This window comes from Myotis lucifugus, unplaced genomic scaffold, assembly GCF_000147115.1.
Source record: "Myotis lucifugus unplaced genomic scaffold, Myoluc2.0 scaffold_117, whole genome shotgun sequence".
Lineage (NCBI taxonomy): Eukaryota > Metazoa > Chordata > Mammalia > Chiroptera > Vespertilionidae > Myotis > Myotis lucifugus.
Genome location: NW_005871165.1, coordinates 2,648,781 through 2,659,426, shown reverse-complemented (window position 1 = coordinate 2,659,426; position 10,646 = coordinate 2,648,781). Strand labels below are relative to the sequence as shown.

The window sequence follows — 10,646 nt, the reverse complement described above, 5'->3', positions numbered from 1 at the left end:
CATTCTACCAAGGGGTCCCAAAGTTACAAAGGGTGCAGGCCAGCCCAAGGAACCCCACTGGTGCATGAAGCCATGCACTGGGCCTCTAGTTTATATATATTTGATGAGACATTCAAGTTCTATTGCCTCTTTAGCAATAGAGCATCTAAAGTACATGATGATGTTTGATTTATTTTCCTAGTCATTACTCAGGATCAAAATACTGCACAACTCCAAAGGTCTCCAATCACATTATAGTCTATAAGTTTAAGTAATCGAATCACAAGGTACCTTTAGAGTCAACAGTCACAAGGTAAAAGATTTTACAAAAAAATAGTCCAGAGAGGATGCCCAGTTACAAATGAGTTTTTTCATCTCATACTCATAAGGATCATGCTGCAGAAATGAATTTACCAAACTACCGAGGTGTCAGATGTAGTCGTTGAATCTCTTTCCTAAACTGGGACTGCATTGATGCTACCTGCTGCTGGGTAAGGGCCTTGTCACAGGTCTGGTAGGTCAGTCTATAGCAGAGACTGACCTGCTTAGTCTTGGGATGCTGAAAACGACTAAGGAATTGTATGGATATGACAGTGTCTTGGGACACTGCTCGGGCCACAGTGTGAAACTCTAGTTCATCAAATCCTTTTTTCTCATCTAACCAAAAACTAATATCATGCACATAGATTGGAGGATATAGGGAATAACTTTTAAAGGGTTCTATTTTCTCAGGGACAAAATTCTTCAGAAAACGTTTATCAAAGGTCCACAACATCCTCCAGTCAGAGATACCCCAGACAAGCATGGCTAATAGGTCCAAGTTTATAGACACAAACACAAAACACTGTTCTTCATGTATACTGCTTGGAACAGATGTGGTAACAGACCCAATACTCAGATCCTTGGCACAACCTGGGCCAAAATTATGAGACTTCACATTAATCATATAATCTTTCCCATTTGGTTGAAAGACAAATTCTACTGAATTGCTCAGTTTAGAACCCTCCAGCAATGTCTGCATCAGAAGGCTACCTAGAATGCCCTTCAGGTGGTTCAGTAGTGACTGAAGACAGTCATCCTTCGGATTTTTATTAATCCCAAGGATAAATAAAGTCTCGTGGAACGCTGGCATTGTGAAAGGTAAGATGTGGCACTTCTGAAAGACAGGTCCACTGAGGATGTACAACGAACCTGGGAGGAAGTCTGGTGCTTGAATGACAGTCTGAACATGAACTAGGAGAGAAGGTCTAAGCCAGATCTTGGCTTGGGCATAGATTCCTTCATGAGCTTCTTCCTCACCATCTCTTCCAGGGCTCTTGGGAAAGCTAAGTTCTGAAAGTGACACTAGAAAGTCCTCCATGTCTTCTGTTGTCCCACCAGTCAGGGACTCAGAATTTGAGTTATCCTCAAGGAGATGAATCCAAAAGACAGTTGATAGAATGTCACAGTTCCAGGAAGTGAGAACACTGGTTTCTTCAGGTGGCAGCAAAGGGAAGGGACACTTCAGCCTTTTTAGAGTGAAAGCTTTGCCCAGTTCAGAGATCAGTTTCTCATTTATGGTTTTGATAGGATGACAGGAAGATGCTTTTAGGAAACCCCTGTGTAAGCACAAACACAAAATAACCCTTTAAACTTAAAATAGTAAATAATTACAATGTAGTTAGAATATAAAGTGCAAATAGCTAAATAGAAAAGAATTATCCTTAAGTTGATTCTGAAGAAACAACGAAATCATCAACCATAAACAGAAATATCATGTGTTTCAGAACTCTGACAACCACCGTCCATACACTATACCAGAAAATTTTTAGTTCTAAAGAGGCTTATGTAGGCCAGACTGACAAGTATTCAGAGCACCAACATCATTAACAGTATATGTAGCATCCATTCAGTATATGGTTGCCATCAGGCCAATCAGGATACAGTTAGAGATAGAAGTAATTTCTGGTAAAATACCAGTTACCTGTTCAACTTTCCTACAAGTGCTTCTGGTTCTGGAAAAGAAAACCACTGGTCACCCAATTTGACCCTGAAGATTCTTGGTTGCGAACCTTTAAAGGGTAAGCTCCGGGTGAAGATATGGTTCAAAGCGCCTTCTACATGAAATGACTTATCTTGACTCCTGGCAAAATAGATACCAAGTATGAAGTCTGTTATTGTTAAAGAAAGCAAGTATTTGAGACTGAATCAGGAAAACCTACAAGCTTTTTTTTAATAATTAGTGAGAGAGCTGAAACGACTTAGACCTCTGTTATTACTTACCTATAACCAGTGCACTTGTACCCTGGCACAGCCTCACAGCTGAAGGGATGCACATCACTTAAAATAAATCCACCTAGAGCTGCCATGGCAACCACTTGCCAACTGTTGTGCCATTCTCTTGTGGGATTATCAGCAGGTGTCCCACCTTGTCCTTTACACAATGCCACATGGACTTCTCCTTCCTCTGCAAGAACATCTGCACAGCTAATGGGGGGAGGGGGGAGAAAATACCAGCCATTTATCAGAAACAAGTAGCAATAACCACAGGAGTTAGTTATATATACATGGTTTGGCTGTGAAATAATTAAAATCTAGTCACACCCATTGGCAAAGAAACATGCAAAGAAAATAGCTGGAAGTAAATTAGAATATAAATCCAATGTTCAACTCATAACTGACACTAGTGACTGACCAGTGTTACCCAGCTTGGTATTTGCATTCTTCACCTACATGCCATAGAAAGTCAATGTCTGCAAAGTTCCTATACAGGATTCACTGATTAGGCTGTTCTTCCTGGTGGAGAAAGTTGTTCTTTTCACTCCCCTCCTGCCTATTAAAATTCAAATACTAACTTAAAATACTGCCTCTGTGAAAAGTTTGTTGACAACCATGACCCAAAGAGACCTCCAATTATGCCATATGCTTTGGTAAATAGTGTAAAGCAGCGATGTTTCACCTGTTTCATCTTATGGCACACATAAACTACTAAAACTCTGCGGCACACCAAAAAGTTTATTTTTTGCTGATCTGACACACAAAAATAGGTATAAATTTGATTCATTCACACTGGACGGCTACTGTTTTGGCTGTCATTTTCTTATTTGACAATCTAGGGCAGTGGTCGGCAAACTCATTAGTCAACAGAGCCAAATATCAACAGTACAACGATTGAAATTTCTTTTGAGAGCCAAATTTTTTAAACTTAAACTATATAGGTAGGTACATTGTTATTAACTTAATTAGGGTACTCCTAAGGCTTAGGAAGAGCCACACTCAAGGGGCCAAAGAGCCGCATGTGGCTCGCGAGCCGCAGTTTGCCGACCATGGATCTAGGGGAAAAGGGGTCAGTGCCCCTGACTAAACAATGAGGCATTGCATGTTTTAAAAATTCTTGCAGCTGTGTCACAGTTCCCGGTGGAGCAAATTGTTCTTTTCACTCCCCTCCTGCCTATTAAAATTCTATACTTCAAATACTAACTTGAAATATTGCCTCTGTGAAAAGTTTGTTGACAGCCGTGACCCAGAGACCCGCAATTGTGCCACATGTTTTGGTATACTAGTGTGCCTGCCGCCAGACACCGGCTGAAAATCGATGGTGTAAAGCACTGTGGTGAATTCCCAATAATGTTATGAGGTAGTTACTATTAATATCCTCAGTTTATAGACGAGGAAGCAAAAAAGGATTAAGTAAGCTTACCTAAAACCATACGACTATTAAGTAGTGGGCGTGGATTTGAGTCCAGGCAGTTTGGCTCCTAAATCCATGCTCCTCACCTTTAGACTACACAGGTTACCATTATGTTACATGATCAAAAATAGGTGATCTGCCCTTTAGACACCCAGGAGCACACAATCTGTATTTTGACTTAGCCTTCAGGGTTATACCTCTGCCTTTTTTTTTTTTAAATGTATTTTATTGATTTTTACAGAGAGGAGGGGAGAGGGATAGAGAGTTAGAAACACTGATGAGAGAGAACCATCGATCAGCTGCCTCCTGCACACTCCCCACTGGGGATGTGCCCGAAACCAACGTACATGCCCTTGACCGGAATCGAACTCGGGACCCTTCAGTCTGCAGGCCAACGCTCCATCCACTGAGCCAAACTGCTTGCAGCGGTTCTCAACCTGTGGGTCCCGACCCCTTTGGCGGTCGAATGACCCTTTCACAGGGGTCGCCTAAGACCATCCTGCATATCAGATATTTACATTACGATTCATAACAGTAGCAACATTACAGTTATGAAGTAGCAACGAAAATAATTTTATGGTTGGGTCACAACATGAGGAACTGTATTTAAAGGGCCAGAAGGTTGAGAACCACTGGTTAGGGCAGATACTGTACGTCTGCCTTTCCAACGAGACTGTGTATTCTTATGGAGCGTTATATTCTCTCTAAACCCAGCACAGTAATTGACACACGTGAGCCTGATTTCCCAAACTACAATGTTCCAGTGCCGTATGTCATGTCCATCTTTCCTGGTGCGTGCTCTCCCTTCCTCACTCCGGAAAAACTTGGCAAGCAGTTCCCTGTTCCTAGCTACTCCAGCTTTGCGTCCACAGTGCGGAAAGTTAAAACAAATTCGGTCGAACGCCCTGCCGTGCGGTTCGAAGGCACCTGCCAGCTGGGTGCAGTCCACACCAAAACGTATCTCTGCACCTGGCACGAAATACAGACAGGAGGACGTCTTAGGACCTGGAAGCATGGAAAACCCTTTCCTAACCTGAACCGTGCGAAGCAACCCCGGTCTAGGCACAGAGCGGGGTTTCTGCGGATCTTCACGGGACTGTCAGGAGCAACCCTCTCCTGAGTGCCCACGTCCCCACCCTTTCCACGCGGGTCCGGCGCTGGGCGGGGCCCGGCGCTGGGCGGGGCCATTGCTGGGCGGGGCCATTGCTGGGCGGGGCCGGCGCTGGGCGGGGCCGCGCGGAGGGGGCCTCGCTACCTCGCTCGCGCAGGCGCCGCAGGTTCTCCCGGGCCGCCGGGTCCCCCGCGAAGTCGGCGGGGCGCTGGAGGCAGGTGGCCGTTAGACTAGTGCTCGGGTCCAGGGTCTCGCTCACGGCGGCGGCGAAGGAGAAATTCCCCTCCCCAACCAAGAGGAGGCGCCGAGGGGCCATGGCCTCAACTGGCTCTCCCGCTCGCGTCCTCGGAGGCGCCCGTTATACGTCACTTCCGTCGCGGGGCTCCTGCTGACGGCGCCTCGCTCGTCGCCGGTGGATGACGCACCACAGCGCTTGGTGGTCTGGACTAACTAGTGCAGCCACATCCAGGGATGAACCTAACCATGAGTGCCAAAGGGAGACGCCGACCACGCCGTCCCCATACTCCGCCCACGCCCTCGAGAGTCTGAAATAAAATCCCCGGAGCCCGAGGGGGCCCCGAACGACTTCGTCACCCAAGCATGAGGTCACAAGCAGTCGGTAGCGCAGAGGGAGAGGCCGAGGGGGAGGGAGTTCTGAGTGAAGGAAGCGGGGCGGGACTCGGGCCGCCGAGAGGTTAAAGTCGGCGTGTTCTGCGTTCTGCTCGCTCCTGACACACAGGATTTGATAACAGTCTTCGTCTCACCCAAAATGGCTGCCGGCCATTGTCTCTACTGCTCGGAATGTCGCCAGGTGCTCCCATCCCCTGCCTTTTGTTCATTCAGGAAATATGAGTGTGTGCCGCTGTGAGCACGGCTAGGTAGATGCGTGTGTGGATGCCCAGATGCGGCCTCTGGCGTCGCTGAGCTTGTGGTCTGGGGAAGGACGCGCAGCAGAGGCAATTCTGACACAGCCGGGAGTGGAGTGACTCAGGGTGCCCGCGGGGCACACAGACGGGAAACCTTAGCATTTGGGGGGTGGGGGGAGTGAAAGATTCCCTGGCAATGGGGGTAGGTCAAGGGGGAAAAAAAAGAGACATATGTAATACTCTTTGTAATACCTTTAGCAATAAAACAAAAAGAAAGAAGAAGAAAAGGAAATAATAAAAGATTCCCTGGCATTGAGACGAGTTGAAAGCTAAGGGGAGTGAAGAGGAGTCAAGAGGAGTGAAGAGGCAGAAGGAACAATATATGCCAAAGCATGATGGAGACGCAGAGCAGTTGAGTTTGGCTGCAATGTAGTTGGAGGGAGAGTAGATAGTAGATGACACTGAAAAATTAAGCAGGGGCCAGGACATACAGAACGTTATAAGCCATTTCAATAGCCTGGACCTTATTCTGAAACAGGGGCCAGACACTGAAACATTTTAAATAGGAAGAAAACACAAGTTTTTATTTTCGAAAGCCCTGCTTTTTTGTGTGAAGGATTGGAAAGCCCTAGCCGGTTTGGCTCAGTGGATAGAGCATCAGCCTGCAGACTGAAGGGTCCCGGTTCAATTCCGGTCAAGGGCACATACCGCGGTGGCGGGTTCCTCCCAGGCCTGGGCCCAGGTTGCAGCTCATTCAGGAGGCAACCACATCGATGTGTTTCCCTCACATCCATGTTTTTCTCTGTCTTTCCCTCTCTCTTCCACTCTCTTTAAAAATCAGTGGAAAAATATCCTCAGGTGAGGATTAACAAAACAAAACAAAAGAAGGATTGGAGAACTAGACTGATGGCGTGGAGGTCAACAGGAGGCTCTTGCAGTCATAGAGTCCAGGGCTGATAGGGAGATCTGAATTGTAACTTGGCAGTGGGGATAGAGGATAGCGGGCTAATTAAAAAATCAACACGACCTCATGATTAGGTGATGTAAGGGATTGAAAGAGGAATTGGTGTCAAAGATAAGCCCCAGGTTCCAGGAGTGGAAAACTGAGTGGATGATGGTATCTGTCCTACTGCCCCAGGACAGTATCGCCTTGGTCTGCAGCCTGAATACTAAGCCTGTTGAACATTGTGGTACCAGCTACTCTTTAGTCATTATGCTGTTTGTTGACATCAGTGCATGCACCTGTCTTGCAAAGGCACATCATGTGAGAGGACAGTATTGGCTTTGTCCCTACCTGTGGAAAGGTGGGTGAGTGGTGACCTGGTCATGGTGATCGAGTGATCTACATTCTTTCTCTGCTTAAGAACTGGGAGGGCCAGGTTTGGTAACATCTCTTCTTTTAAAGAACATGGACCAGAAGAGTAAGGTTTTCTGTCACTCTCCTATAGAATCTACAAACAACATAAACTCCTCAGGATCAAATTACTTTTCAGGGAAGGTAATGTCTTGCTCCTAAGCCAAGGGACCAGACTTTTATATTTTTCTTTTCGCCAAAAATAAAAATGGGTAGGCTTCTTTTGATTTCTTACAAATTGAAAATCAGATATTGGTCATCTGGTATGTTCAAAGAACTGTTGATTGAGAGGTCAGGCAGAAGGAGAGAGTGTGATAATAAGACACAAATCCTGTCCTCAGGGATTTAGAGTCCAGTATAGGCTATTGGAAGTGTACTTAACGAACTCTTGAGCCCAGCCAGTGTGGCTCAGTGGTTGAACTTCGACCTATGAACCAGGAGGTCATGGTTCCATTCCTAGTCAGGGCATATGCCCTGGTTGTGGGTTTGGTTCCCAAGAGGGGAGCATGAAGTAGACAGTCAATTAATGCTTCTCTCTCATCATTGATGTTTCTATCTCTCCCTCTCCCTTCCTCTCTGAAATCAATAAAAAATATATTTTTAAAAACTCTTGACACATGGTAGCAGTTATAAATACAGAAAGATATGAACATGAAGTACAGTGTGAGACAAATAAGTTGACAAGGGAAGCCATGTAGAATAATTGCATTTGAATTGGTCCTAGAAGGAAGGAAACTATCATTTATTGTGTTATTTAGTTTTCCAGTTCTCACTTCTCCCTATTCTCTTTGACTATAACAATACTTTTATATTTTTAGAGAGAGGAAGAGAGAAAGAGAAACATCAATGCGAGAGAGAAACATTGATAGGTTGCCTCCTGCACGCAACCCGACTGGTGATCCACCACACAACCTGGGTATGTGCCTTGACTGGGAATCGAACCCACCATCATTTGGTGTACAATGGTCCAACCAACTGAGCCACACAGGCCAGGGAAATACTCTTAGTTCTTAAATTCCCACATCTCAAAATTACCTGAACATTTAGCTAGTATAAAGTATTAGGGTTACTAAAGTTTTTCTGTATTTTGGAGGGGGAGCATTTAATCTATATAGTCATTCATACTACTGATTGAGAGGATACGTCAAAGGACTTGTGAACCTGGAAAAAGGAAACAATGATAGCAATCAAATTGGAAGGAAAGCCTAGACTCTTAGTAAGGTGTGCTTGTATTATGTTTGGCCAAGGGTGAAAAGGGGATGCCTTTTCTGCTCTCTGATTTATGTAAGAAGCTTTTCTTTTCTCATCTTTTCCCAGAGAGAGTTCCTCTCCTGTTTTCTTACAAACCCGCACTATGGCAGCCTCATTAACGCAGATGGCCATGCTGAAGTGTGGACAGATTGGAATAATATGTCCAAGTTTTCCCAGTATGGATGGAGATGCACCACTAATGAGAATGCCTATTCAAATCGTACCCTGATGGGCAACTGGAACCAGGAAAGATATGATCTAAGGAATATAATGCAGCCCAAACCCTTGCCTTCCCAGGTAATGTAACTTTCTTTTTCTTTGTTTCCTTCTGTTAGCAAAAGAAATAGTGGCCATTTGAGAGGCAAGAATCTGATAACTTCTAATGCTGAAATCTCTCATACTTTTCAGTGAAGTGGTTGGGGAGGGAAGCTGTTCTTAGCTGGAATACCTATCCCACTTTACTATGATGTTGAATATTACATTATTGTAAGGTAATAAAAAGATGGATAGTACTCTTTCTCTTCTTGTTTGAATTTTGTTCATCTAAAGAAATATACAATGTCTTCGGACTCAGGCTAGCTTTTCCCCTGGTCCTTGCCCTTTTAGGTCTCCTAAGCAAACATAAAAAGGTTATGAAAGTTAGTAGGATATAGAGTAATGATATATAGACCTCTAGTCAATCTAAAATATGGCAGAGCATGTTAGAATTCATGTCACTGTGTCCTTTATTTCCAAATATTGGATGTAGACTCCTATATTTTTAATTTATAACTTTTTCTTTCCAGTTTGGACACTACTTTGAAACAACATATGATACAAGCTACAATAACAAAATGCCACGTTCAAACCATAGTAGGTGGACTATTCTTTTTAATTCTTAAATTCTCAGGACCTAATTCAAGGCCTGGAACATAGGAGGAACTCAAATAAAAGTTAACTGAATGAGTGAATAAATGAATGAATGAGTGAATGATTTCTCTCTTTTCTGAATTCTACAGGACTCACTCTCTATTCCCTCAGAAGTACTAATGAAATTGGTTACTAAGTCTCCTTACTATTGACTGATTCCACTTGTCTTCTCTCTTCTCTTCCCTCAGGATTTAAGCGAGAGCCTCACTGGTTCCCAGGACATCAACCTGAGCTGGATCCACCTCGATACAAATGCACAGAAAAGTCAACTTATATGCGTAGCTATCCAAAACCTCAAATTGAGCACCACTCTGTGTGTGTATGTAATCATCATAACTGCCCATTTCAGAGTCTGAGGTTCTAACAAAATAATAAGAAGCTTCATTTTTCCAGAACAGAATACAGGAGGGAGCACATTCTAAGCACAACTAAGAAGTCAGAACATATAGCACAGTTTCACTCTCTGAATAAATAAAGCACAGGAAATGCTACCTACCACCTTTAACCAATATTTAAATGTAAAATTTGAGTTGGTTACATCTATTAGTTATATAATTGGGGGTGTTGTAAGAGGGCAGTAAAAAGAATTATTTCTCTCAAATCTATAACCAGTCTGCTCCTTCCTGCCTTCCATCAGGAGCAAAATTCAGTATAACTTAGGTTACATTTGCCTAGATGCTCTCTGGGTATGAGTCTGGTAGTCATGGTCAGATAGTGTAACTTTAATGTGATCTTAATGAACATTCCGCTTAAGGACTAGAAAAAGAAAAAGAACTTTTTTATTATCATAAAGAATTTAAAACATACAAATGCAGCCCTGACCGGTTTGGCTCAGTGGATAGAACGTCGGCTCGAAGGATCCCAGGTTCGATTCCGGTCAAGGGCATGTACCTTGGTTGCGGGCACATCCCCAGTAGGAGGTGTGCAGGAGGCAGCTGATCTATGTTTCTCTCTCATCGATGTTTCTAGCTCTCTATCCTTCTCCCTTCCTCTCTGTAAAGAATCAGTGGAGCCCTGCCAGTTTGGCTCAGTGGATAGAGCATCGGCCTCTGGCCTGAAGGGTCCCAGGTTTGATTCCAGTCAAGGGCACATGCCCAGGTTACAGGCTCGGTCCCCAGTGTAGGGCATGCAGGAGGCAGCCAATCAATGATTCTCATCATTGATGTTTCTCTTTCTCTCTCCCTTCCTCTCTGAAATCAATAAAAAAATATATTTTTTTTAAAAAAGAATCAATGGAATATATTAAAAAAAATAAAATATACAAATGCAGACAGAATATTATAATGAACTCCCATCTTCAAAACTTTATGATAAATTTTCCTATCCCTATCTACTTTCTGGGTTTTTAAAAAAAATATATTCATTTTACTTTATTATAAAAAATTAGCAAGAAACAAGAGCAAAATTAGTCTATAATCCCATCATTTAATCAAGTCAATGTTTCCATTTAACCCAGTCACCTTTGGTCCCTGGTTCAGGACTCAACAGTCACTTTTGGTCCCTGTG

The 10,646-nt window shown here is 43.7% G+C and overlaps 2 protein-coding genes across 3 annotated transcripts; one reads left to right on the top strand and one right to left on the bottom strand.

Annotated features, from left to right (window-relative positions):
• Nucleotides 1–330: 330 nt before the first annotated feature.
• FDXACB1 (ferredoxin-fold anticodon binding domain containing 1) lies at nt 331–5,105 on the bottom strand. Of its 2 annotated transcripts, XM_023757923.1 has the most exons (5): nt 4,905–5,105; nt 4,464–4,618; nt 2,242–2,447; nt 1,943–2,101; nt 331–1,577 (listed from the first exon to the last, which is right to left on the bottom strand). In XM_023757923.1, exons 1-5 carry the CDS (start codon nt 5,074–5,076, stop codon nt 398–400), a joined length of 1,872 nt encoding a protein of 623 aa, XP_023613691.1. In that variant the 5' UTR covers nt 5,077–5,105; the 3' UTR covers nt 331–397. The 2 variants fall into 2 exon arrangements, with proteins under 2 accessions (XP_023613691.1, XP_023613692.1); XM_023757924.1 differs by lacking the exon at nt 1,943–2,101.
• Nucleotides 5,106–5,439: 334 nt separating this feature from the next.
• Nucleotides 5,440–9,619, top strand: CUNH11orf1 (chromosome unknown C11orf1 homolog). Its single transcript, XM_014459871.2, has 4 exons — nt 5,440–5,571; nt 8,298–8,528; nt 9,017–9,083; nt 9,329–9,619. Exons 1-4 carry the CDS (start codon nt 5,530–5,532, stop codon nt 9,502–9,504), a joined length of 516 nt encoding a protein of 171 aa, XP_014315357.1. The 5' UTR covers nt 5,440–5,529; the 3' UTR covers nt 9,505–9,619.
• Nucleotides 9,620–10,646: the final 1,027 nt, after the last annotated feature.

What these genes read in the sequence shown, in the direction of transcription:
- FDXACB1 (XM_023757923.1), bottom strand. Translation starts at nt 5,076, where the DNA reads ATGGCCCCTCGGCGCCTCCTCTTGGTTGGGGAGGGGAATTTCTCCTTC. An exon ending in TACAAGTGCACTGGTTATAG is followed by an intron (nt 2,102 to 2,241) that starts GTAAGTAATAAC and finishes CTATTTTGCCAG; the next exon opens with GAGTCAAGATAAGTCATTTC. An exon ending in CTTGTAGGAAAGTTGAACAG is followed by an intron (nt 1,578 to 1,942) that starts GTAACTGGTATT and finishes GTGCTTACACAG; the next exon opens with GGGTTTCCTAAAAGCATCTT.
- CUNH11orf1 (XM_014459871.2), top strand. Translation starts at nt 5,530, where the DNA reads ATGGCTGCCGGCCATTGTCTCTACTGCTCGGAATGTCGCCAG. An exon ending in ACTGCTCGGAATGTCGCCAG is followed by an intron (nt 5,572 to 8,297) that starts GTGCTCCCATCC and finishes ATCTTTTCCCAG; the next exon opens with AGAGAGTTCCTCTCCTGTTT. An exon ending in AATGCCACGTTCAAACCATA is followed by an intron (nt 9,084 to 9,328) that starts GTAGGTGGACTA and finishes CTCTTCCCTCAG; the next exon opens with GATTTAAGCGAGAGCCTCAC.